We start from the raw sequence: 25,358 nt of genomic DNA, 5'->3' as shown, positions 1-25,358 counted from the left end.
GCACCCGTCCCCGCGGTCCCCAGGAGATGGCAGTGCTCTGTCATGGGAGGTGTCCGCTGCTCACCCAGGGCCATGGACATCGCCGGGGACATCCTGGCCCGTGCGGAGAGGCCTCGCTGGCTTCCCTCCAGGTCCCCGTGCTGTCCCCATGCCCGCGACCCTGGCTCGGGATGGAGACCGCCGCCGGGGGTCTGTGCCCACCCTCAGCACCAGGATGGGTCCCAGCCTCACCATCAGCCGGATGAGGGCTCTCAGCTCGGGCAGCATCTGCTGACACGCATGGGAGGAATGGGGCAGGGGTGCAGAAATGGGTCCCTGAGTGCCCCCAGCCACCCTGTGGGTCCCACCTCGGTGGTGCTTTACTGTGACCCCCAAACCCAGGCTGCCCTGTCCCAGGGGACCTCCTAAACCCAAAGTTTCCCCCAGGCAGGGATGCACAGGCAGGGATGTCCAGGCAGTCCCTGGCCACAGCCTGGCCAAGGATACAGGCAGGGCAGGCAGCAGTGCTCTGTGTGGACCCTCTATCTCCAGCGTAGCCTCAGGGTGGGTGTCCAGAGCCATGGGGCACTCACCAGCCTGGGACATGGCGACCCCACTGTGGTGCTGGCTGCGAGCAGTGTGGGCTGAGTGTCGGGGAGCCACGGAACAGCCCCTATCCCCATCACCCGGGGCAGCCCCCTCCTCACTGTGCAGGTCGGGCCGTGCTGCAGCAGCACCCACGGGTGTCTTTTGGGGGGGTGCACACCACCCGCACCCCTGTACCCCACCCTGTGCCAGCCCAGGGGTCCCTGGGGACACCCCTCCCCGTGTGCCAGTGGCATCCCCAGCGCTCGGGGCACTTCCAGCGCATCCTCGGTGGTGATGCCCCGCACGGCGCTGTGGGGAAACTGAGGCACGGGGGGGGTGTTGGTGTTTACGCTCCGTCCCTCCTCTTCCCCTCCCCGTTGCGGGCAGGCTCCTCCGCCCCCCCGCCGCCGACACGGCCCCATTGCCGCCAGCGGCATTTCCTCCCGGCGCGGAGCCGCGCCGCCCGCGGACCCTCCTCCGAAGGGAGTCGGTTTCCTGCCGCCGCCGCCGCCCGGCACTCGGCGCTGGCTCCCCGGGAGCGGCCGCAGCGGAGATGGGCCCCCGCGCCGCCCCGCTCCTGCCGCTGCTGCTGGCCCTGCTCGGCCGCCCGGGTGAGTTGGGGCTGCGGGGGACGGGGAGCGGGGCACCGGGATGGGACCCCTGGACGGGACCTGCGGGGCCAGCCGGGGACTCCTGTCCGAGCGGGAAGTCCCGGTCCCCGGGGAGCGGCGGGTCCGTGGTTGAAGGGTCCCGGCTGTGCCGTCGGGGGCAGTGACACCGCTGGGAACCTCACGGGAGGGAAGGTTTTGGGCGGCAGCCCTAGGGGTGAGGAGGGGCAAAACCCCCAGCCCCGGTGAGGGACACACACACAGAGTGCAGCGCTGCTGCTCCCCGGGACCCCCGAAATCCGGGCTGCGTCACCACGCTCAGAAGCTGTCGAAGGTGCTGCTGCTGTGTCCCGGCCGAAGCAATGGCACAACCGGGGGTCTCGGTGGTTTCAGTGACTTCCCGGCACCCGGGGCGGGGAGGGGGAGACCGCCGGGAGCTGGGGTAAAGAGTGAGAAAGCCTGGAAAGCCCCATGTGGGCCGTGGGGATGGAGCTCGGGGCTCATCCGCCCCTGGAGCAGTTTGGGCAGGGAAGCACTAAAGCCACCCCGAGGTCCCTGTGAAGCCACAGGAGGGGATTCCAAAGGGTGATGTGCCCTGAAACACCCGCACTGGATGGAGAGGAGGGAGCTGGGGACCGGGGATGTGACCCGAGGGTGTAGGGAAGGGGAACCGGGAAGGCCGGGGCCAGCTCTGCGTGTCCTGGCTGAGTCAGTCCCTTCCAGGCACCGCAGCGGCCAGCGCTGATGGGTGCTGGTCGGGTGTCCCTACTGCCAGGCTCAGTGCCCATCCCTGCCTGCTATCACCCCTGGTCGCTGTGCCAGGGGTCCCTGTGCTGTATGGGTCATGTCCCCCGTAGCTGTGCCATTCAGTCCCCATCCTGTGTAGTGTACAGTAAGTTCTGTGTCCTCTGTAGCTGTGCCAGGTCCCTGTCCTGTGTCATGCAGTCCACATATTACGTGTATGTGCAATAAGGTCTGTGTCCCGTGTAGCTGTGCGGTACAGTCCCATCCTATAGCTGTGCCATATGGTCCACATCCTATGTAGTTGTGACATAGAGGCCCTGTCCTCCCTATCTGTGAGGTACAGTCCCTATACCATGGAGCTGTGCCATCTGGTCCCTATCCCACGCAGCTGTGCAATGTCATCTCTGTCCTATGTAGCTGTGCTGTACTGTCCGTGTGCTTTGTACTTGTCCCATACAGTCTCTATCCCATATGGCTGTGCCATGCAGTCCTTGCACTAACGTGGCTGTGCTATATAGACTAAGTCCTGTGTGGCTGTGCCATGCAATCCTTGCACTAACGTGGCTGTGCTATATAGACTAAGTCCTGTGTAGCTGTGCTATTTGGTCCCCATCCTGAGTAGCTGTGCCATATGGTCCCTGTCCTATCTAGCTGTGCTATATAGTCCCTGTTCTACATAGTTCTGCTTTACAGTCCCATCCAACACAGCTATTGCGTACTGTCCCTGTCCTATGGAGCTGTGTAACAAAGTCCTTGTCCTAGTGATGCTGCCTGGTCCCTTGCCTACATAGCTGTGCCATACAGTCCTTGTCCTTCGTAACTGAGCCATACTGTGCATGTATGGTCCCTATCTTGTGTAACTCTGACATATAGACCGTGTCCTACTCAGCTCTGCCATACCATCCCACACTTATGCAGCTCTGCTATATGGTTCCCATCCTATGTGCCGTTATTGTTCCTGTCCTGTGTAGCTGTTCTATACAGTCCCTGTCCTATGTTGCTGTTCTGTAGGGTCCCTGTCCTATGTAGCTGTGCCATATGGTCCCCATCCTGTGTAGCTAACTGTGTATAACACAGTGTTGTTATACAGTCCTGGACCTGTGTTGCTATGCCATATGATCCCTGTCCTCCCTACAAGTGCCACAAATGCCACATCCTTTCCTCTCCTGTCACTCTGCTGCCCCTTCCCCATAGAGAACCGTGGGGCTGGGGGTGCCCTTGCAGGCACAGTGCTGGGGGGACTCATGGACACAGCAAGCTTCCAGAGGCTGGGAACTTTGTGCTTCCCCCCTGGCAGGGACTGTCTCTGCTCCCTGCAGGGCGAGCACTGTGCTGGGTCATCCCATCCTGCCCCTGGGGAGAGGCTGACTTAGAGAAGGGCAGGAATGGTGTGGCCCGCATTGGCCCCAGACCCCGGTCCCATCCACCCCGTTATCTGAGCCCCGATGCCACCTCCACATGGTCCAGGAGCCAGCGGTGTCTCAGAGGCTGACAAACCCCCCCCCTTCAAGTTCGCAGTGCAGTATCCATCCCATCCCTGTCCCATGCTGAGGCCGGGCAGCTCGTTACACAAGTGCCGAGGCGGCACAGCCGGATGCCGGGATGCCAAAGTGGCGCTGCCCGTCCCATGGGGCATCCTGCGCCGCCGGAGCCACCCCAGCCCCGCACCCCCCCATCCCGGCAGCCCCGGGTGTTGTTCCTTGCCCAAGGCCTTTGATCCGCTCCCAAAAAACGCTGGAATGCCCCTGCTGGCCCCTAACCCGCAATGGGACCATCCCTGGTCCTTGGTCTCCGCCGCGCCAGAGCGAGGGAGAGGGCGGGCGGCTGGAAAAACATAAAATGGATTTTCTTTTCTTTCTTTTTTGTTCTTTTTTTTTTTCCTTTTCCTGGAGTACAAAAATAACAGCGCCCTTATCTGATCGCCCCGGGCGGCCCCGCTGCGCCCCCTTATCTGATCCGGACATAGCGCTGGAGCCCACTGCCTTCCCCAGGGATTGATGCCGGTGGTGCCCATTGGCACCGCTGCCCCGCGTCCCCTCCACTTGGACCATCCCTGGTCCAGCCCTGGCCCTGCCTGACCTCCCCGCGGGATGCTGCCGGAGGTGTGACGAGCTGCCCGTCCTCTGCCCGGCGGTGCCGCGTGGCCGTGCCCTCGGGGCAGGAGCGGAGGGGAAGAGGGACGCAGGCTGCGGAGCCCAGATAAGCGGCTGTTTATCTTCCTCCCGATGCGGCCGTGGCGCTGGGGGGGAGGAAGCGATGGACAATAGGTGGGTCTGCGGCAGGGTAACCAGGGGGGTCTGCACCGTGACTCTGTGGCCACAGCCACAACATCCCGATGGGATGGGGACACTGTGATGATACAAGTGGCCCTTTGCCGGTTGCATCCCTAAGCCTTGACAACCAGGAGCGTCGCAACCTCCATCTCCAGTCCCCGCTGGGTGGCCCTGGTGCGGGGACCAGACACCTCCTGAATGGGAAAGGATGGAATGGGACGGGATGGAGCTCAGTGACCACCTCCAAAGCAAACCCAGCACCCAAGGCACCATCTCCCGATGGGAAGCCCCAGGGCTCCATCCTTCAATGGGGTGTTGATGGGTGCAAGCGGGTCCCCGGGACACCTCGCATCACAGGGGCCAGCTCGAGGACAGCCCGGAGCAGAGGAAATGGCCGAGGCAAATGCGGATTTACACAGGATCAGGCCTTCAAACGGCTGCTTGCACTCAGGATTTCCCTTGGCAGCCGCCCGCCGGCCCCGCTCGCTCACGCGCCACGCAGGGGGTTCGGGATGGGGCAAAGCTCACGCCTCGGCGCCTGCAGAGGATGAGCTTTGCAGCCATTTCCATACCTGAGCTTCCCACTTTCCTGCAGCACAGAGGGATATGGGGGGGGCTTCCGCCACCGCCCCATGGCTGGGGCAGCCAGGCGCGAGTTTTGGCACGCGGCAGGGCCGCAGCAGTTTTCCATCCCGGATCCGAGGGTCATTAGCGTGATTGCGGCGGGGTCCTGGCAGCGCTGGACGAGCCCCGAGCAAACACGTCGCAGATGGTCCCGCGGGCGCTGTGCCGGCGCTGGGGCCGTGCTGACGCCGTGCAATGCGGCCCCCCCCTTCCCGTGTCACCCCACGTCCGCAGCGGGACTGACGGCTCCTGTTTTCCGCACAGAGCCCGGGAGAGCCGAGGGCTGTGACCTGCAGCCGGTGGCGGTGGAGCCGCCCATCGCCCTGTCCTACGCCACCAGCACCGTGCCGCGGGGCTGCGTCAGCAGCAGCTCCCTGCGCACTGGCCATGAAGTCCATGTGCTCAGCGTCGAGTGGTCCAAGGTGAGTAAATGGGGGCTGGCGCTGTCAGCTTGGTGCTGTCACCCTGGTATTGTCACCCCAGCACTGTCACCCATCACTGTCCCCACCAAGGAGGGTGTCCCAGCTCTCGAAACTGCTTCCTTTAACTAAGAAGCAGTGAGAAGACTCAGATTAATCTCTTCCATGGTGTCCAAGCTTCTCTTCCCCATGCAGCCACTGATGTCTCTGGCCTCGCTGGGAGTTTGAAGTCTTTAGAGGCAACTTCTTTACCAGCCCATGACTCCAGAGCAATCCCTGTGCTAGACATCCAGGGAACTCCTATTTCCCTGGGGAGACGGCCTGGTCCTCACTCAGGAGAAGGATGGAGCTATGGACACTGAGTGGGGACCACACTGAGGAGGGAGAGATGAAAGGAGGGATAGAGAGATGGAAGGAGAGATGGAGAGACGGAAAGAGGGATGGAAGGAGAGATGGAAAGAGGGATGGAAGGAGGGATTGAAGGAGGGATAGAGGGATGGAAGGAGAGATGGAGGGATAGAATTAGGGATGGAAGGAGGGATTGAAGGAGGGATAGAAGAAGGCACATCACTTGAAAGCAGCCAGGCAAACAGAACTCTGGCTGTTACTGTTATCATGTCCTGCCAAAGGGTCAATAACCGAGCTGCCGGTGCCCTGAGCATCTTTCAAATGAGGCCGGGCCCAGCATCCCCGCCTGGCACCGGTGCTGTTGGTTGGGTTTCCACTTGCACATGGGTTTGCTGTGCAGCACAACCCCGCTCCCTTCCCATCAGCATCCAATTCATACACAGCCCTGGGCTGCCTGGCGCCACGTTCCCCCCCCCCCACCTCCCAGTTCTGCTTTTCCCAGGGAGCTGGGTTGGGAGCCGCTGGTCGGGGTGGGTTTGACAAGGGCCCGTTTTGCCCCATCCCGATGTGTGCTGTGCCCTGGGGTTGTCCCCAGCCGCGGCAGGGGACACGCGCTGATGTCACGGCTGCGGCACCCAGCCCTGCGGCGCGCGGGGGGAGCCGGGCAGGGACGCGGCTCCACTTATAGAAGAATTACTGGAAGCTGGTTTCTATAAGCAGATCCCGTGATGCAGAAGAAAAGAAATAGAAAATAATCACCTAAAGGGCGGCAGCAGGGCAGCAAAAACAGCAACCGGGGACCCTGGGCACCCCAGCATGGGGACAGGGGCATCCCAGTCTGGCCATGGCCCCATCCCAAAGGCCCTGTGCCCAGCACCGGTGGCTGCTCCTAGCCTGGTTTTCCGGGCCGGTTTTCCCTGCCCGCCGCTTGGCTCAGCGCTTTATGAGCCGTGATTCAGGCGGCAGTTGCCAGATTTAGCGCGTGGTGTTTTGGGTTCCCCATCCGGATGTGCAGAGGAGGCTGCTGGGCAGTGCTCCCGTGTGTCCCGGTGCTGGAATGGGGAAACCCGCAGGGGCATGCTCTGGTGCACGGGATGGGGATGCGCTGGTGTTTGGTGGGGGATACACAGCGGGGATGCGCTGGTGCGCAGGGTGGGGATGCCCCGGTCCCTGTATGGGGATATCAAGTCGTTGCTGTGGGGACACCGCAGTCCTGGGTGTGAGGATGCTCTGGCTGTTGGTATAGGAATGCCTCAGTCCCTGGTGTGTGGGTGTCAGTCTGTAGTGTGGGGACACCCCAGTCCATAGCAGGATGACACACTGGTACCCAGCGCAGAGATTACCCAGTCCCTAACACAAGGATGCCCTGGTCCATAAGGAGGGAGTGCCTAGACCCCAGTATGGGGGTGCCCTGGACCCCAGTCTGGCGATGCCACCGTCCCCAACATGGAGATGCTCTGATCCCTTGCTCAGGGGAGCCAGGGGCTGTTTGCTCCCCCAGTGTGGGTTCACAGCCATGTGGCATCTCCACACCCCTCATCCTGTGCCCTGCTCAGAGCCAGCCCAAGGGGAGATAGGGCGGCTGGGGGGGGGCAGCCAGGGAGGTGACAGGGATTGGTGCTCGGTGTCCATGGTGGTGACGCTCTCCCTTCTCCCCGCAGGCCCCTTCCTCCCCACTGAAGGTGTCTGTCGCACCGCGAGCCGGTGGCTGCACCCGGTCAGTGGTGCTCGTCCTCCTGTGCTCCCGCTGCTCTGCCACCATCACCTCCCCGTGCCCGGACCTGCTCATCCGCACCGTGAGTGCCGCATCCCCATGGCAGGGATGGGGGATGCATTACGGGGGGGTTCCCGGATGGGTCCCCTTATCTCCAGAGACAATGCTCGTGGGAGGGGGGACGCGCCTGAGCAAGAGGCCGGCCAGGCAGGGAATGACGCACAGGGCTGGAAAAAGCTCCCGTTTCCTCTGGCCGGTGGGAGGAAGGTCAGGGATGGGTTTGGCTCCAGCGAGCTGTGCCGGGGCCGAGCGCTTTGTTAGCAAAATAAACCTCCTGCTTTGTTTGTGGCTAATAATAAAGCGGGCCGAGCTCTCCGCGTGCTGCCGGCTGCTCCCTGAACCCCCCATTCATCCGGGTGACCCCAACCCCAGCCACGATGGAGCCAGGGCTCCAGGAATGCCCAGCTGGCTGCATCCTCCACACTGGAGCTTTCCCTGCTCTCCCCATGCAGCCGGTGCTGGCAGGGATGTGCTTTCCCCCTGCCCCGGCTCAGGCTGTGCTCGCCCTGCAGGACGCCCGCCTGGACACGGGGATCACCTCAGCACTGGCTGTGTCCATGGGCGAGGAACCGCTGCTGGCCTGGGCTCAGGATGCCTATGGGGGCATCACATCCTACAGTGAGCTGCGGGACCCTCGCTGGGTGCAGCTCCGCCTCGGAGAAGGTGCGTGGGGCTGGCTTAGGGGGTCTGGGGTCTTCCTGCTTCCAAGGTCCTGAGGGAGATGCTGTGGGGAACAATGCCCCAGCCCTCAGCATCTCCTCACCCCATAGCCCTGTTTGGTGACTCCCCTCTTTGCCTCCATAGACCCTGCCAGCCCCCCGGACTGCATCCCCCAGGAGCGCTTTGATGCCACGCTGCACCTCGAGACCGAGGTGTTCTTCCATGGGATGAAGGGATGCTCACGAGGGGACACCCAGAGCACCAGGGCTGCCCACATCATCCGTCTGCAGCCTGAGCCCAGGTACCACACACGGGACCCCTGGGGTGGCAGGGAGGGTGGGAGATGCTTGGAGATGCTTGGGAAGGGGTGAGGTGGCTCATAGGCACGGTCCTTCCATCCCATTGTGGAATGCTGATGCTGGAGGGGGGAACCTTGTGGCTTCACAGCTTCCCCATCACGGAGGTGAACCTGACCCTGAGCTGTCCCGAGAGAGCTGTGAGCAACCAGATCCTCATCCTGCAGAGCTGGGCCAACATCACCTGGTCCCTTTCTGTCAACAACTGCCACATCCAGTTCCTGGTAGGGCTCAGTGGGACGTGCATGTGTGTGTGTGTTCATGAAGGGATGCCAGTGGCACGGGGAGGGTGGCACTGAGGACATTGGGTATAGGGAGGTGGCAGCCCCTTGTAAGCCATCCTAATGGGGATGAACCCAGAAGCTGTTCCTGCTCTGAGCATCCCCAAGCGTCCCCATCCCTGCTCAGCTCCCCTGTGCTGTTCCCCCTCTGTCCTTAGGTCTCTGGGAGCTACAAGATCGCTCCCATCTCCTCGCTGCTGCTCCCTGGGGAGCTCCTGCCTGACTCGGAGCGGGGCCTCATTGCCAAAGCCTTCGAGAAGAACTACAGCGTCATCGCCTCCTACTCCACCATCCCCGCCAGCACCCGCATCAGCCTCGAGATCCAGGACCACGGTGAGGCCCCATGGGCGCACCCCATGGCGGGGCAGGATGGGGGGGTCCCACTGCCCCCTCTTAGCCCCACATCTCCCTATGACACAGAGGCAGTCAGGAGGGTGCCTGTGACACCCACAGCCCCGTCCCCCACCGTGTACTCGCTGCCCCACGTGCTGCTGCTGATGCTCCAGCCATGGAAGTGCACAGATGAAACTATGGAGATCGTCATCGCCAGGTCCCACCTGGAGGTGAGGGGTGATGGGGGGGTCCCAGAGACCACCAGTATTGAATGGGGGGGATGTTACAGACTGCTCTGGGTGCTGGTGCTACTGACAAGGGCTGGCACCTTCCTCCATAGAGCTGGCACCCTTATCTCACATATTCACGCTCAAGCTCACTCTTGCATGTGTGAGTGAATGTGTGAGATTGAATGTGAGTGCTGGGTGCCTCCCTGCAGCCCATCAAGGACGTGGTGAACATCACCCTGCGGGACATCAGCTGCCAGGCAGAGAAGAACGCCACTCACTTCATGCTGAGAACCCCCCTGAGCCACTGCGGCACCTCGCTGGAGGGCTGGGAGCACGCCAAGAACGAGGTGAGGGGGGGGCTGGCATCCCCATGGGGTCCTCATTGCCTTTGGTGCTGAGCCCTGCTGCTGCAGCTGTGTGCTGGTGGAGATAGGGGAGTGTGGGTGGGATCCCATCCCACACCACACCATGGTGGGACCCATCCCATAACATAACGTCCCACCCTATGGTGGGACCCCGGCACTGAGGACCACTCATCTCACCCAACCTTCCTCCCCTTCTCACAGCTCATCCTCAACCTGGCCAAGGGCGCAGTGCTCCGGAGCGTGCGGGTAAGAGCTAGGTTTCCCATTGGACCTGATGTCTGGGGCTGGACCCCTTTTCCCCTCATCAGGCATTGGAATGGGAGAACCAGGGCAGCGGTGGAGTCACCCACCATGCCTGGAAGTGGTCATAAACCAAGCAGAGGAGGCCTTCAGTGCCACGGGTTAGTGGCAGTGATGAGTAACAGTTGGACTTGATGAGCTTAAAGGTCTTTTCCAGTCTGATGCTATGATATCTATGGGGATATTCTATGATATTCTATGATCTCTACGGGGATATGATATAATGGTCTATGCTATTCTGTGCTATCTCATAATGAGATAACAGTGCCAGTGGCACCGGCTGGGTGCTGTGCGCTGTGGGGTGACCCCAGTGCTGTACCCCCATGCAGGTAGCCTTCCAGTGCAAGATCCCACGGGAGCTCTTCCTGCGCCTCTTCCCCACAGCCGCCTTCGAGGCACCACAGACAGAGCTGGAGGTCAACAAGGAGGTGTTTGTGCAGGTACCCCCGGCTCGGTGCCAGGCTGGGATGGGGAGGGGGGGATCGGGTCCATCCCTCCCCATTCCGGTGCCGCTCACCGTGCGCATCCCTGCGCAGGCATCCATGCGGTGGGAGGACCACCCGGCCGACCTGCAGCTGAAGGAGTGCTGGCTGGCGGCGCCGGGCCGGGACCCGGTGCTGCTGGTGCAGGGGGGGGAGGCTCGCAGCGCAGGGGTGGCCGTGCTGCAGGGCCCCCCCAGCACCCGCGGCAGGAAGGTCTGGCGCTTCCGATTCACCTACGTTGTCCCCGAGGGCGGCCGCGTCCCCTTCTCCGCCACACTCAAGTGCAAGGCGGGCTTGCAGGTAACCCCCATCCCTGCGATGCTACCGAGTTGGTCCCCACCATCGGTGGTGGTAACGCAAGGGGTTGATCCCATCCCATTGTGTGGTGGAGCCCGGCTGGGAGCAGCATCCCTGCTCCTCAAAGAGCATGGTGGGGTGCGGGTGTCCCCCTTCTGACCCCAACCTCCACCTCACAGAACAACACCATCTTTGAGAAGGTCCTGGAGGTGACGGTGAAGGACGGCTGGAGGCTGACCAACAGTGAGTGTGGGGCTGGGGTGGGAATAGGGATGGAAAGGGACCCCCTTGCAGTGTGACGGTGCTGATGGCTCTATCTCCATTGCAGACCGCGGGCTGGGGCTGGCTGCTGTCCTGGGCATCACCTTTGGTGCCTTCCTCATCGGCGCGCTCCTCACTGCTGGGCTCTGGTACATCTACTCGCATACCCGTGAGTATCCATCACCCCTGGGGACACCTATTGTGGGATGGGGGGGGCACGCACATGTCCCTTGCTGGGTTGTCTATGTCCTGAATGTCCTGAGGGGCCAGGCTGCTGTGTTGCCATCATCCTTATGGCCCTCTTGGCAATGCCATAGGGGAATAACCCCTCTCAGGGTGGATATTTTAATATATAGATATATACACACACCTATATATACACACACGCTATACATATATGTGTGTGTATACACACATATGTATAAACATATATGTGTATATATACATATATATGCATATATATGTACATATATGTGTATATATGTATATGTATACACATATATACACATATATATATAGTATATATACACTATCTATAGCGTTTATATACTCTATGTATATGTATTATATGTGTATGTATTATGTGTATCTATGCATAGATATGTGTGTATATATATGTATAGGTGTATACTATACATATAGTGTATATGTGTGTATATATATATAGTGTGTGTGTACATATATATATGGACCCTATTGCCCCGGGGGCCCCCCTGCTGTCACCATGCCCATACCCACCTCATGGGATCAATCCGGGAGGGTCCATGCCTGGGGGCTGGCGGGTGCCATGGGAGCAGCCGTGGCCACCAGCAGCCCCCCTTGAGCCTGCTCTTCCCTTGGCGTTTCCCCCCCGGCCCCGCGGCGTGAGCCAGGTCCCATCTCCAAACTGCAGCCGGTCTCCAGCACGGCGCCGGCCTCGGAGAGCAGCAGCACCAACCACAGCATCGGCAGCACCCAGAGCACCCCCTGCTCCACCAGCAGCATGGCCTGACCCCCCCGGGCACCCCCGAGCCTGCCCTGCCTCGGGGCACGGACTTGGGGGACCCAGCCCGGACCCATTAAGCTGTTTTTTTACCCCAAATCTCAGGCCGAGCCCGGTGGGGGCCTCCGTTACTCATTCAGTGAATGCTTTGGCCCCCCAAGGGCAGCCCATGCTGGGGAGGGGGGAGGCAGAGAGAGCAGCTATTGCCAAAGCCCCCCCGCCAAGGCTCCCCATCAAATGGGGACAGGCGGGAGAGGCAGAAGTGGGTGCCCTCAGGCCATGCCCCGCGGCCCTCCTGCATCCCCCCAAGAAGGCAGCAGGCACCATTGGGAGCAGCAAGAGGTTTATTGGGAGCGTGGTGGGGGGCCGATGGGCAGACCCCCCCCCCCAGCTCCACGTCCAACTTACAAACTGTTATTAATAATAATAAAAATCTCTCCTACATTAAATTAGCCCTGCTCTGATGGGGGGGGCTCAGCACAGCCTGAGGCTCCCCCTTATTGCCCCCCAAAACCACACACACACCCCCTGGTACACCATGGGGCAGCCCCCCTAGAATGAGGGGTCCTCCCAATCCGGTGGGTTGGGGGCCATGAGCATCCCCCCCCCCATAGCAAATGTCCCCATGGGGGGCACAGGCAAAAGGCACTGGGGTGAAAAGGGTGAAGGCAGGATGGCGCCGGGGGTGCCATGAACCCCCCAAACCGCCTCTGAGCATCCTCAGGGTGTTCCAAGGGGTACCCCCATCACTGGGACAAAGTGGGGTCCAGCAGCCGCAGGGCCCCCCCCACCAAGTGCAGGCTCCCAGTGACCAGGACACGGATGGCAGCCGCCTCCCGCAGCAGCACGGCCCCGCTGCTGGCAGCAGGGTGCGGGTGAGCACCCACGGGTGCTGCCAGGTGGGGGTCCCGGCCCTGCGCCACCCATCGCAGCGCCTGCGCCAGGCAGGGGAACACCAGGGATGGGGAATTGAGGGGCCGCGGGGATGGGGGCACGAGGAGCAGGGTCCCTCGGGAAGGGGCCGGCTGCAGGAGCCCCCCGACCCGCAGTGGGGCTGGGAGCCAGGGCTCCCGGCCCCCTTTCTCCTCCAGCAGCCGTGTCCAGGTCTGCTGGTTCTGCAGGCAGCGGGTGAGGGCGTTCTCCACTGTCACGTTGAAGTTTTGCTGGTCTGTGAGGGATGGGGTCAGGGATTAGGGGAGTCGGGGATGGAGCAGACCCCGGCTCCCCAACACCCACCTGCGTTGCTGGTCACTGACGTCGCTTGTGTGAAGTTGGGGCAGAAGACGGCGTAGTCGAAGTGGCAGGGCTGTGGGGAGACAGAGCCTGCAGGACCCACACATGGGACCAGGGAATATGGGTCCAGGGAGGGGGTGATCTGAGTCCCCCCTTGCACCCAGGGATGGAAGTGGGATACAACCAGGAGCACAAAGCATCGGCTCTACCCCACTGCTCCCCACACTGACACCAAAGCAAGTCCCAGCACAGAGAGAACCCAGTGACCCCCCCTGCACCCCAAAACCTCACCAGCAGCAGCTTGAGCAGCGCTGCCGTGTCCCGGTCCCCCGTGGCGTTGAAGAGCAGCACTCGCACCTCGGAGCCGCTGTGGAGAGAAAGGATGGGTCACCCGTGCCCCATGGGGACCCCCCTGCGTGCGTGTGTCCTCTCCTGTCCCCTCCTTACTCGTGGGGCTTGTCCTGGCTGAGGGCAGCCTGGCGGAACCATCGCACGCAGGCCTGGATGCTGCTGGTGGTGTGAGCCCCGTCCAGGTACCACGTCACGGGGCCGTGGGGCAGCACTTGGGTCCGGCCAAGCCACTCTGTGTCCCGCAAGCCTTGCGAGGGGGACAGGGCATGGCTGGGACCCCATAGGGACCACACGTGGGGCAGGCAGCGAGGCACAGGATGCCACCCCCTCCAAGCCCTACGAGATGGGGAGGATTTGGCATGTCCATACTGCACCTTGGATCATGGCATCAGTGGGTTGGAATGCGGGTGCCAACGGCACCGGTCTCCCTGCCAGCTTGGTGCTTGGTGGCATCTCCTTCAGCTCCCCAAGACCTGATGGGACGGGTGCTGTGCTGAGGTCCTGGGGCTCACAACAAGGTCTGACCCCCCCATCCCTGTGCCCCCCATGCTTACCCCCGCAGCCGCGGCGCTGCAGCCACATCCGTGCTAACTGCAGGGCCAGGGCAGCGTTGCAGCGCTGGTGGGAGCCTGCCAGCCCCAGCTCCAGAGCATCGTGGTCCTCAAAGTCATCCAGCTCCGGGCACAGGTAGAGGGGACACTGGGGGAAGAGGAGGCTGAGCCCCCCCCTACTATGGGGTGCCCCACATCCACCCCATTGCTGCCCAGCTCACCTCCCGCTCCTGCGCTCGGTCCCTCAGTACCTCCAGTGGCCGCTCTGGTTGTGCCACGGTGAATGCTGGCACACCGGGCTGAGGGCATAGGGGTGCTCAGCACCATGGGCAGCGCACCCGAAACACACAGAGCAGGATGGAGTGGTCTCTGTACCTTAAAAATGCCCCCCTTCTGCCAGGCGATCTTCTCCATGGTGTCCCCCAGGATGCTGGTGTGGTCGATGCCCAAGGAGGAGACCCCGCACACCACGGGTGCCCTGGGATGCAGTGTGCTGGTGTCCATGCTGCCCCCTCCACCATGGGGATAACAGGCACAGGGGACAGGCTGTGCCCCACAGCTCCTACCTGATGATGTTAGTGCAGTCGTAGGCACCGCCAATGCCAACCTCCACCACTGCCAGGTCCACCTAGGGACAAAGGGACAGCAAAGCCATCAGAGCCACCGCCAGCAGTGGGTGTCCCCATGGATTCAGGGATGCGGGCATCACCGCCCTGCAAACCCATGCCTGAACACGTGCCTTACTCATGGGAAACCATCCACTTGGCACAGCATCCCCTGTTACAGCATGACTGATGCAAGTCCTGCCCCAACAACTCCTGTCCTCACCAACCCCATGTCCCCATCACAAGCCGGGTGTCACCACCCCCTACCTTCTCCTGCAGGAAGACATGGAAAGCCATGATGGTGAGGAAGCGGAAGTACGCCGGCATGCTGCCATGTGCGGGGTCCTGCTGGGCACAGCGGGGGTAAGGGGACAGCAGGGGACACATGGCCTATGAGGGGGTCCCAAGGGAGGGAGCCCCCCCTCCATCCCCACATCCCCACCTTGGTCTCCTCCAGGCGGTTGTAGACGAGCCAGAAGTACTTGCTGAAGAGCTCCTTGCTGATGGGCTGCCCATTGATGCGGATGCGCTCTCGGACCTGCACCAGGTGAGGGGAGCTGAAAGGGGAGGGGGGGCACAGTCAACCACGGCACCACCAGCACCCCCCAAACCCCTCCTGACCCCCCCTTACCCACCTGTAAAAGCCGGTCTTCAGCCCGTAGCTGCGGAGGATGCACTCGGTGAAGGCACACACTGAGCCCTGCGGGGAGCAGTTAAACCCCCCCGTCCCACTGGGGCAGGAGCAAAGGGGGGCGGCGATAGTGACCCCCCCAGCACCGCCCCCCCACCTCACCTTGCCCTTCGTCCCCGTGACGTGGATGATGTTCAATTGATCCAGGTCCTCGACCTGCCAGAGATCAGCCACCCGGTGAGACCCCCACAGCAGCCAGCGCCATGCACTGGGGGGGGACACGTCACTGGGGATACCCCCCCTTCACCTTGAGCCTGCTCCGCTCCAAGAAGCCCCTCATGGCTTCCAGCTGGGCCTCGGGGTCTCCACGTTCCCGTTTCACCTGCTCCAGGAAGCTGGCATTGGTCTGGAGGGTGTTGAGGGTCCGGATGGCATCCTGGAACGATCCCCCCCCCGCCATAGGGGTGGTTAAAGCGGTGCCCATCACCGCAGCATCAGGCCTGCACCTATCGCCATGCAGCGCCCCATCGGGTTCAGCGTCCTCTGCCAGCCGCCCCGGCGGCATGCCCGCCATGGTCCCCCCCACCCCGCGCTCTCCGGCAGCACCGGCGCCGCGATGCCACGGGGATGGGGGCACTTATCAGTGTGAGGGATCGCCCCTCCCTGGGCGGCGTTGGCCCCGCACCAGGACCCACAGCACCCAAAGGCGCCGCGGGCGGTGCTCGGTGGTGGTTAAATAGAGGCGCCGATGAGGCAACAGCGAGCACGTGGGACAGCGGTGCCGCCGCTACAGGTGGCACCGAGCACCCCGAAACCCGCTTGTGGGGATACAGGCCCGGCGCTGGCGCTGTGCGTGCTGCAGTGGGGCCCTGGCATAGAACAAGCCGTTATCCCTGGTGCAGGGACGCGCCAGCGGGCTCCATCCCAGCAGACAGGGACGGGGCACTGGGGATGCTCCCGCCTCCAACAGGCTTCATCGCCGGGGGTCTCCGCACCCCGGGGACCCCACGACCCCAGGCAGCCGCAGAGGCCCGCGGCGCCCTTGTGCCACCACGGGTGCCGCAGGGTTGGGGGGTGACAGCGGCGCAGCGGCTCCCGCAGCACAACGCGGGCCGGGATGGTGCGCAACGGCCGGGGGCAGTGGGGCAGGGGCAGCCCCGCAGGCCGGTACGGGACCCACAGCAGCGCGGCGACCCCATGAGACCCCCCTGCAGGCCTGCAGCTTGGCCCGGGTCCGGCGGCGCTGGGGAGCCCCGGGGCCGCTGCCCTGCACGGCCCTCCCGGTGCCCCCCCTCCCTCCCATGGCCGGTACCTGATAGTCCACGGCGGGGGCCGGCGCGGGCCGCGTGCCGAACCGCCGCCCCGCGCCCCGCAGCGCGCCGCGCACGCCCCGCGCCGCCATCCCGGCCCGCCACGGCACGCGCCCCCCGCGCCAGCGCCACCGCGCGGCCACGCCCCCCCGCCGCCGCCATCTTGGAAACGGGCACCGCGCGCCACGTCGTGGGGGGGGGGACGGGGACAGCGGGATAACGGACCCGGAACCTTCGTTCGTCACCATAGAGACAGCGCTGGGGGGGGCCCCCGGGGCGATGCGAAGGGGCTGGTGCAGGGGAATGACCCCAAACCCCCAGCCATGCACTGGGGATCAAGGCGATGCTCTGGGGCGCAGGGAGCCCCTGCCCCGGCAGCAGCAGCCTCAGCCGGTGCCAACACCCCCGCCGCTCACGCAGCATTAACCCACCATAGCACTAATAGCGCTGACCCTCCCGGGGGGGGGCAGGCAGAGCAAGGCACCAGTACGGGAATGGCACCATCCAGACCCAAACTGGGTGCCTGTCCTTGGCAGGGCCAGAGGTGCTGCATCACAGCACTGGGGCTGCTCACCCGGCTCAGCGAGTGACACAAAGGTTAAACCCAGCCCTTTTGGACAGCATCGTGTTTATTCACAACCAGCTGAAGCCATCTGGCTTATTGCTTGCAACCAGCTCTGGTTTAGCCAAAGAAACCAAACCCACACACACACACCCCACTGCAATCAGAGCCCCGCACCAAGAGATTTACCTTGTACATGTCCTGTATCAGCCTCACTTTGTGTCCTGAGAACTGCCCCACTCACCACCGCGTCCTCCCCTGAGACCTTAAGCTACCGACGTGGCTTTAGCCATTAGCCTGGTTAACGGACAACCCACCGGATGCCAAAGGTTATCACCCCCTGCATGGCACATACGTTACCTGGTTGGGATCCATGGGGCTCAGTGAGCCACCTGCGGCTGATGGCCATGGAAGACAAAGTGCTCAGCGAGCTGGGAAGGACCGAGTTGGTCCCAAAAGGGTCCAGAAGGTGATCACACACCATCACAGTGCCCCGGATCTACACTGGAGCCAAGAGCGCCAGGGCAGACGCCACAAGGGAGAGCAGACAGCTTGCAATGAAGGTGCTGCATGCTGCTACAGCCCAGTGATTCCCATTGCAAATCCTGGCTGTATGGAGCAAGCTGTGCCAGCCACCCCCCCAGTTTGCCCAGTAAGCCCAAACTAGACTGGAGCCCAACTCCAGTGAGTTAATCATGCTGCCTAGAGCAACGCTGCCTTCCCCAAGACAGCTCTGCATTACTCAGAAGCACCTGCCTCGACCCACATCAAAGCTTCAGGGTTCAAAAGACACACCACAGAGGAGCTACTATCAACCAAGAGAGCAGAAACATCTCCCAGCAGCTACCCCCAGTCCTGCTGGTCACAGCACCATTTGCCAAGAGCCCCAGCACCAAGAGAGTCACTTTCTCCATCACCAGGTCCATAATGACCGCTCTGCAAGATTAACATCACCAACTACAGGCTGCTGCAAGCGGGACACAGGCTCTGTGCAAAGCTGCAGGGACACAAGTCTCTGCAGTCACACAGCTCCACAGTGGCTGAGCTGCTGCACGAGGAGAAGACAGAGCTCGGTTCAAGGCACTTCACCTTGAAGAAAGTCCTTTCCCAGGCAGAGATCTCACTGGGAAAATCCCTGCTCAATGCAACCTGCAGATTGCCCCAGCCAGGACCTCGCTGGGGCCGCCCTGCTCAAAACACCCTGTCAAACTCGGTCTGGTTGGTGGCAGCCGGGTTCCTGCCTTGGTTAGGTGGCTGCTGGGGCATGTGCCCACCCCTCCTGCGTGGCGGGGCCAGGTACTCGAACATGGACTGGTTGTGGGTAGACAGCATGTTTTTGAGGTCCGAGGGCATGGGGTCTGACCAGAAGAAGTCGTGGTTGAGCGCGTCATCGCTGTCGATCCGCTGGGCAGGATCCAGCACCAGCAGCTTGTCGATGAGGTCAAGCGCATAGGGGTCCTTCACGTAGGCTTTGAGGCGGTCCTTCACCTTGCGCTTCTGGCCCTTGGGGAGATCCAGCTTCTCGTACAGCTCGTACTTATCCACATTAGGCCAAACCTGGGAAAAGGCAGGAAAAAGGGGAGTTGGGACAATATAGTTACAGAGAGGACAAGCCATTCCTGATGTGAACCCCTTCAGGCAAAGCAGGGCAAGGTTTGCTGAGACAACAATGCTAGTTTATAACATCCAAGCCAGCAGACCTTGTTCCCACAGGATGAAGGAGGCACTAAAAGGTGCACTAAAGCCTAGAGATGTGTGGACAAGTCAGGACAGCATCCTTCTGGTATGGGAATGGCACGCAGGATGCTCCAGGAGTTCTGGCTCTCCCACAGAATTGCTACTAGAGAGCACAGCTCAAACCAGCTACAACATTCAGAAAGGTTGAGTGACAAAACTCATTGCTATGTAACAACCTGGATGTACGTGGCACCTTTTATCCTTACAAAGCAAAGCATGATGCAATCACGAGCACTTATCTCAACCACAGCAGGTATCTACATACAAAAGAAAGCGCCTTCAGTGTACATAGATAATGTATGCACATAATGTATGTACCATGAGGCCTCTGCAGCTGCCGGCACAACACAGGCGGAGAGCCCTCAGCTCGGTCCCCACCAGAGGGCAGGACAAGCTGCTCTTAAATAAGGAGCTGAGCACTCACACCAGGCTAAGCTGATGCCAAGAATCACAAGTCAGAATTCAAGAGGCTTTTCAAGGTGATCAAAAAAACCTACTCTTTTTAAAGCAGGAATGGAGAGGGTGTTTATCTGAGAGACAACCCCCAAACACAGGCTAGATTCCTACATGTAATGTTCTGCTCTTTCACACGGGAGCAGCCAGCATCCTCTCTGTGCTCAAAGATATGACTTGCCCTTCCCAGAGGAGGTCTGGAAGGCCAGGTTCATCCTCTTTTCCTTAGGAGGCTGAACACAGGTAATGTGTCAGCTGTAGCTTACACAAGGAAAGCACAGTGCACCCAGCTCCCAGGAGGCAAACAGCACTTGCAGGAGCTTCCCCAGCCTCCCTGCCACACTCCAGCACTGGGAGCACGCAGCACCCAGCATACAGAGCAGGGAAGAGACCCAGGGGTGCCTGATCCCAGCCATTGCCCACATCACCACTTCCCTCCTCCCTGCCCGTGCTTTCGCCCTCACCTCCGGCGTGATGGACCCGCAGAGCTGGCTGATGAGGGTGAGCTGGTGCTGCTCCGTGTTCCCCTGCATGATGGGGCTGCGGGTCCACATCTCTGCCATGATGCAGCCTCCACCCCACAGGTCAATGGGGGGGCCATAGTCCCGCTCCCCTAAACAGAGACGCCGTGTTAATCACCTGGGGAAAGGAGAAGGGCAGAGAAGAGCGGAGCCCAGCACCTCGTACCTAGGAGCAGCTCTGGCGGCCGGTACCACAGGGTCACCACGCGGTTGGTGTAGCGGTTGGGTTGGCTGTTCTTAGCCAGGCTGAAGGCTCGAGCCAGCCCAAAGTCTGCCAGCTTCAGGACTCCATCCCGTGTGATCAGGACATTCGCAGCCTTCATGTCTCTGTGCAAGATCTGCACAAGGACAGACACCAAAAGGTTAAGCCATGAAGGTCCCCTCCTTGGGTACCTAGTGCTAGAGGGCACTCAGACTCTGGACTCCCTTCCAGCCTGTGCTAAGACGTGCTCCTTGGAAAGCCATGGAGAGCATGGATCTGGTCCATTACCTTGTTCCTGTGGATGTAGTAAAGTCCATTCAATAGCATCTGCATCACTTTCTTGATCTCTGACAGCGTGAACTTGACGTGGGCATTGCTGAGGAGACCAGCCAGGTCGTGCTCACAGAAGTCAAACACAAGGTAGATACTGCCCTTGCAGCGGTTGTAGGGAGAAGCTATGGGAGAGGCAAAGAGGGACTGTCAGCAAGGGACCATTAACCCCATCACAGCGCCTCCTGCCCCCCCAGCCACCCCGCTCCTCACACAGTGCTCACCAGACAAAACCTCAGGGCACAGGAACACAGAGAACCAGAGACAGCCTCAAGATCCTTCTTAAGGAGGCACTGAGACAGCATAACCAGCAACGGAAGAACAGGGGATGAGGATGAGAGCAGTGAATGTCATCAGCCAGGCAAGGAAAGGAAACGACATCCTTTGAAAGCTTCACTTTGTGCTGTTCAGTGCAATAACGGCCGTGGGGTTTCCTCCCTGCAAGCTGTGGCTGGTAGGTGCACACACACCTTGCTGCCAGCCAAGCATTATCACTGATGGCATCAGCGATAGAGGAGGCACCAGCAAAGACAGCCCCAGGGGAAATGCAGTAACAGAGAAACTCTCTCTAATATAAGATTAGAGAGTGAGGTTTTCTGCAACCTCAAACTGCACCTACGAAAACAGACTAATCTGGATCAAAGGGACTGAAAAATTCCAGCTCCAAGTGCAATTTACAGTAACAGGAAACCTCACACGAAGCAACCGATTTCAGTCTTGTTCCTACAGCACACGTGCAAAACACTATAAAAAGAAAGGCTGATTTTCATCAGCTGTAATCAGCAAAACCCGCTGATGAGCAGTTCCAACCAGAAAAGGATGCCTAAGCTCAGCCCCCATGGAAACACATCACTGCCTGCCACACTGGGTTTTCAATTCCTTACATGCCTACAGCCCCTTCTGAAACCTTCAGGTCTGAGAACAGCAAATGCAATGTTTCTGCTTCACTGGAAACTAAGGTCAAGGTGGATTTAGATGAAAAGTGGAATTCCAACAAAACACACGCAACTCGTGTGTCTCCAAAAATATTTACCTTGGGTTTGCCAGGCACAGTCATCCCAACTTAACCACACAATGAATTACAGATTAACTTGTCACTGGTTTTCACTCCTACCTGTTCAGACAATAACCTACACACAGTGGAGTACAGGAGTAACTGCAATCCCTGGTCCTGAGCCAGAGGTTCTTCCTAGTTCAGTGACCGGCTCTTTAAAATCAATCACAAGCCACTTGGTGTTTATTTAACTGCAGTGACTGACTGGATGTTGTGGTTTAAGCATCGACTGCCACTTTCAAAAGCATTTTCCCAGTAAAAATTTATCTAAGAGAATGATATATTCAAACTAGCCAATGTTTTAAAGCCGTATCACGGGCACAGAGCCAGGCCAGGAGCAAGGAGCATGCCAGCCACGCAGTGGAGGAACACTGTGTGTGGTACAACAGCTCAGAACAGCCCCATCTGGAGCTCCAGCCCTCACAGCACGTTACTGTCACCTGCAGAAGGATGCTGAGTGAGTCTCAGCTCAGAGCTACCACAAACCCAACCATCAAAGCCAACTGAGAGGGACAGCTCCAGCTCCTGTGAACAGCCACAAGGTCAGCTCTGGTTGAGAACTCTCTGTTTCAAAGTGTCTCCGGTGGTGGCTTATTTAAAGCCTCTCACAGGGGAGTTTTCCAACACAGGCAGTATTCACTGCCATGGCACAGGGATATCTTAGCAGGACTGATAACAGCTTTCCCAGCCAAGCTGTAGCAACATCCCACATCACAGACAGGAACAGAAGCCCTTGCTCAGTTGGAGGACCCCGCTCCTAGCACAACACACCAGCCTGCTCAGCAGTAAAGAAGGGATGAACAAAATGCAGCAGCCAGTACAAGGCAGACCCTGCCAGCTACCTTTGGTCCTGCAGATTTCAATGAGGTTCACCACGTTCTCATGTTTGAGCAGCTGGAGGATTTTAATCTCTCGCAAGGCTGTGATGGGGAACTGGAAAGGAGAAAGAGAGAACAGGGATTAGAGATGCAGGAGACCAGGGCACCCCTGCCTAGAGAACAGCAGAGACAGGACCATAGCTGCTTGGCAGAGGGCCTGTTTGAGCACCACTGCGACAAGTCACTGAAGAGCAATAAGATAAGGGTTTAAGATACAACACAAACACCAGGACTGTCCAAGTTTATTCATCATCAGGCCCTGGTGGTGATGAAGATTCTGCCACAAGACACAGGTGTTTCCATGGTGCCCGTTCACAACAGGACATGGCACAGCCTGGCTCCAGCTGCAGAGCTGCCTCCCCGGCTGCTGCCTATGCCATTTAAGCTGTTAACTGACCCCACCTCTGCACACCCCTGAGCACGTGCCTTTCACACGCTACCCAGCTCCTCCACAAGCAACAGCCAGTGTGGAGCCCTGTGCTGGGGGTGGCAGGGGAGGAAGAACATGTGAGCAGCATCATTGCCAAAGCTCTTTGCAGCCCAGTCACTACACTGCTGACACATGCCTTTGTAGCCAAAAAGATAACATGTGGGACATCCTGGCTGGGCAACCATAAATACCAACATTATCACAGTGTAAGTAGGGGAGGCAAAAGGCCACAGGGCTGGATCCTGCCCACACCCATGTTACAGCCATAAATATTGTTAAAGAACAGAGTGAAAGTGCATTTTTGCCATCCCAAAGATTAACTCCCACCTATGAACCCCCCAATCCCGACCTCCCCAAGCACAACTCGGCCACGCTCACACACTTACCCCTTCCTTCTCATTTTCCATCAACACTTTCTTCAGCGCTACTTTCTTGCCCGTCTGACGATGCTTGGCTTTGAAAACCTCCCTATAAGAACACAAACAAACCTGTGAGCAGCACAAGGAAGGAACCAAGTGCTCCTGACCAGGAACAATCCCAACCGCGACACACCACAGCACCATACACACAGCTCTGTGCCCGACACAGCCACATCTCCTTTTGGACCCAAGACCCTTAGTGCTGGCTGAGCCAACAGAGAGCCCCACAGGAACACGGGGCAATGCCCCGACTCTCCCCAGGGTAAACTCTGCCATATCCTGGCACAAAGCAGGGCCCCAGGGTGGGAATAAGAGGGTCCGGAGGGCAGAGGGAGGGATGCGGAAAGGACCCAAACAACGGCTAAGAGGCCCAAGGCCTGAGGCCGGAGCAGGCCGCGCCCGGTGGCGGTGAGCCGGACCCGGCGGAGCACTCACCCGAAGGTGCCCTGGCCGATCTTGGCGAGCTTCTCGTACTTGGACACCTCATCGCAGAAAGGGCACTCCACCATGTCGTACTGCTTGGCCATGCCGCCGGCGGCTCCACACTGCGCTGCGCCCGCCCACCCCTTCCTCCTCCGCCACAGCCACCACAGCACTTCCGCTGCACGCAACGTCCCCACCCCGCGCGGGGCCTGATGGGACTTGTAGTCCTGCGGCGGTCGCCATGTTGTCCCCGCTCCGCGCCTTGGGGACATGTCCGTGTCGGTGTCCGTATCCGTGCCTCAGCATCCCCATGGAGCAGCGCCGTGCCCCCGCTCCCCGGCACCCAGTCCCTGGGGACACCGGTGCTGCTGTCTCCATAAGCGTGTCACTGGGTTACAAGAGCATCTCCGCTCCCTGCCGCTGCGCTGCACCAGGGGGTGTGGAGAGGGGACCAGGGCAAGGGGACGTCGGGGTCTGGTCCCCAAGTTCCTGCCTTGCTGGCAGACATACCCATGGCTGGGGTGAAGCCTTCCATAGCAATGTCCACTTTTGGGTGCAGAACAGGTTGTTTTGGGGCTGTTTGACACCACTGCCAAGGCTGCGAGCACAGGGAGCAAAGGCCAGAGCAGTAATGGGCATCCTGGGCACTGGAAGCACCAGGTGCTCCCTGGGAATGGAGGACAACACAGACACCATATCCCTGCTGATCCTAGGCTACTTTGTCCCACATGGAGACACCCATATGGGGCACCCAAAGGTCCCCCAGCATGAGAGAAGAGCTGGTGACGGGGGCTTCCATTGGCAGTGATGGCATCTGGCTGTCACCCCATGGGGCATGGTGAGGGCAGGGGCTGAGCCCCAAATGTGCATGGCAGGCCCCTGTCTGCAGGGCAGGACCCCCCTCCCTAGGGCTGGCACCCTCATCCATAGGGCTGGCACCTTCATCCATAGGGCTGGTACCCTCATCCATAGGGCTGGTACCCTCATCCATAGGGCAGGCACCGTCATCCATAGGGCTGGTACCCTCATCCATAGGGCCGGCATCCTCATCCATAGGGCTGGTACCCTCATCCATAGGGCCGGCATCCTCATCCATAGGGCTGGTACCCTCATCCATAGGGCCGGCATCCTCATCCATAGGGCTGGCACCCTCATCTATAGGGCCAGCATCCCCATCCATAGGGCTGGTACCCTCATCCATAGGGCCGGCATCCTCATCCATAGGGCTGGCACCCTCATCTATAGGGCCAGCATCCCCATCCATAGGGCTGGTACCCTCATCCATAGGGCCGGCATCCTCATCCATAGGGCTGGCACCCTCATCTATAGGGCCAGCATCCCCATCCATATGGCTGGTACCCTCATCCATAGGGCCGGCATCCTCATCCATAGGGCTGGCACCCTCATCCATAGGGCCAGCATCCCCATCCATAGGGCTGGCACCCTCATCCATAGGGCCGGCATCCTCATCCATAGGGCTGGCACCCTCATCTATAGGGCCAGCATCCCCATCCATAGGGCTGGCACCCTCATCCATAGGGCTGGTACCCTCATCCGTAGGGCTGGCACCCTTGACAAGGGCTGGCACCCTTGACAAGGGCTGGCACCTTCATTCATAGGGCTGATACCCTCATCCATAGGGCTGGCATCCTCATCCATAGTGCCAGCATCCTCATCCATAGGACTGGTACCCTCATCCATGGGGCCACCACCCTTGTCCAGGACTGGCTCCCTCCTCTATGGCTGTCACCCAAGGCTTTTGGG

General features: G+C 60.3%; 3 protein-coding genes across 3 annotated transcripts; 1 reads left to right on the top strand and 2 right to left on the bottom strand.

The window, feature by feature from the left end:
• Positions 1 to 1,063: 1,063 nt before the first annotated feature.
• ENG (endoglin) lies at positions 1,064 to 11,913 on the top strand (the record flags this gene model as incomplete). The annotated part of the gene is made up of 15 exons (XM_080630628.1): positions 1,064 to 1,178; positions 5,081 to 5,238; positions 7,245 to 7,379; positions 7,870 to 8,020; positions 8,162 to 8,318; positions 8,465 to 8,597; positions 8,813 to 8,987; positions 9,075 to 9,217; positions 9,427 to 9,564; positions 9,784 to 9,828; positions 10,212 to 10,322; positions 10,419 to 10,664; positions 10,841 to 10,904; positions 10,990 to 11,091; positions 11,795 to 11,913. The coding sequence occupies exons 1-15, from the start codon at positions 1,121 to 1,123 to the stop codon at positions 11,911 to 11,913; spliced, it is 1,935 nt and encodes a 644-aa protein (XP_080486754.1). The 5' UTR covers positions 1,064 to 1,120.
• A 737-nt stretch (positions 11,914 to 12,650) lies between these two features.
• On the bottom strand, positions 12,651 to 16,677 carry FPGS (folylpolyglutamate synthase; the record flags this gene model as incomplete). Its single annotated transcript, XM_080630612.1, has 15 exons — positions 12,651 to 13,072; positions 13,141 to 13,210; positions 13,429 to 13,504; positions 13,585 to 13,735; positions 13,863 to 13,961; positions 14,043 to 14,187; positions 14,261 to 14,338; positions 14,415 to 14,517; positions 14,606 to 14,667; positions 14,912 to 14,989; positions 15,087 to 15,201; positions 15,280 to 15,344; positions 15,438 to 15,491; positions 15,583 to 15,711; positions 16,588 to 16,677. The coding sequence occupies 15 exons, from the start codon at positions 16,675 to 16,677 to the stop codon at positions 12,651 to 12,653; spliced, it is 1,737 nt and encodes a 578-aa protein (XP_080486738.1).
• Positions 16,678 to 17,057: 380 nt separating this feature from the next.
• Positions 17,058 to 23,731, bottom strand: CDK9 (cyclin dependent kinase 9). The gene is made up of 7 exons (XM_080630601.1): positions 23,607 to 23,731; positions 23,139 to 23,220; positions 22,287 to 22,377; positions 20,349 to 20,515; positions 20,025 to 20,196; positions 19,802 to 19,950; positions 17,058 to 18,704 (listed from the first exon to the last, which is right to left on the bottom strand). Exons 1-7 carry the CDS (start codon positions 23,696 to 23,698, stop codon positions 18,339 to 18,341), a joined length of 1,119 nt encoding a protein of 372 aa, XP_080486727.1. The 5' UTR covers positions 23,699 to 23,731; the 3' UTR covers positions 17,058 to 18,338.
• Positions 23,732 to 25,358: the final 1,627 nt, after the last annotated feature.

Source organism: Psittacula echo, assembly GCF_963264785.1.
Source record: "Psittacula echo genome assembly, chromosome: 16".
NCBI lineage: Eukaryota > Metazoa > Chordata > Aves > Psittaciformes > Psittacidae > Psittacula > Psittacula echo.
This window is presented reverse-complemented; position numbering and strand designations above follow the sequence as displayed.

Excerpts from the sequence above, each read along its gene's own strand:
- CDK9 (XM_080630601.1), bottom strand. The coding sequence starts at position 23,698 with ATGGCCAAGCAGTACGACATGGTGGAGTGCCCTTTCTGCGATGAGGTG. Across the intron at positions 20,516-22,286 it reads TGAAATCTGCAGGACCAAAG|CTTCTCCCTACAACCGCTGC; the intron begins GTAGCTGGCAGG and ends CCTCTCCCATAG. Across the intron at positions 19,951-20,024 it reads GCCGCCAGAGCTGCTCCTAG|GGGAGCGGGACTATGGCCCC; the intron begins GTACGAGGTGCT and ends GTCTCTGTTTAG.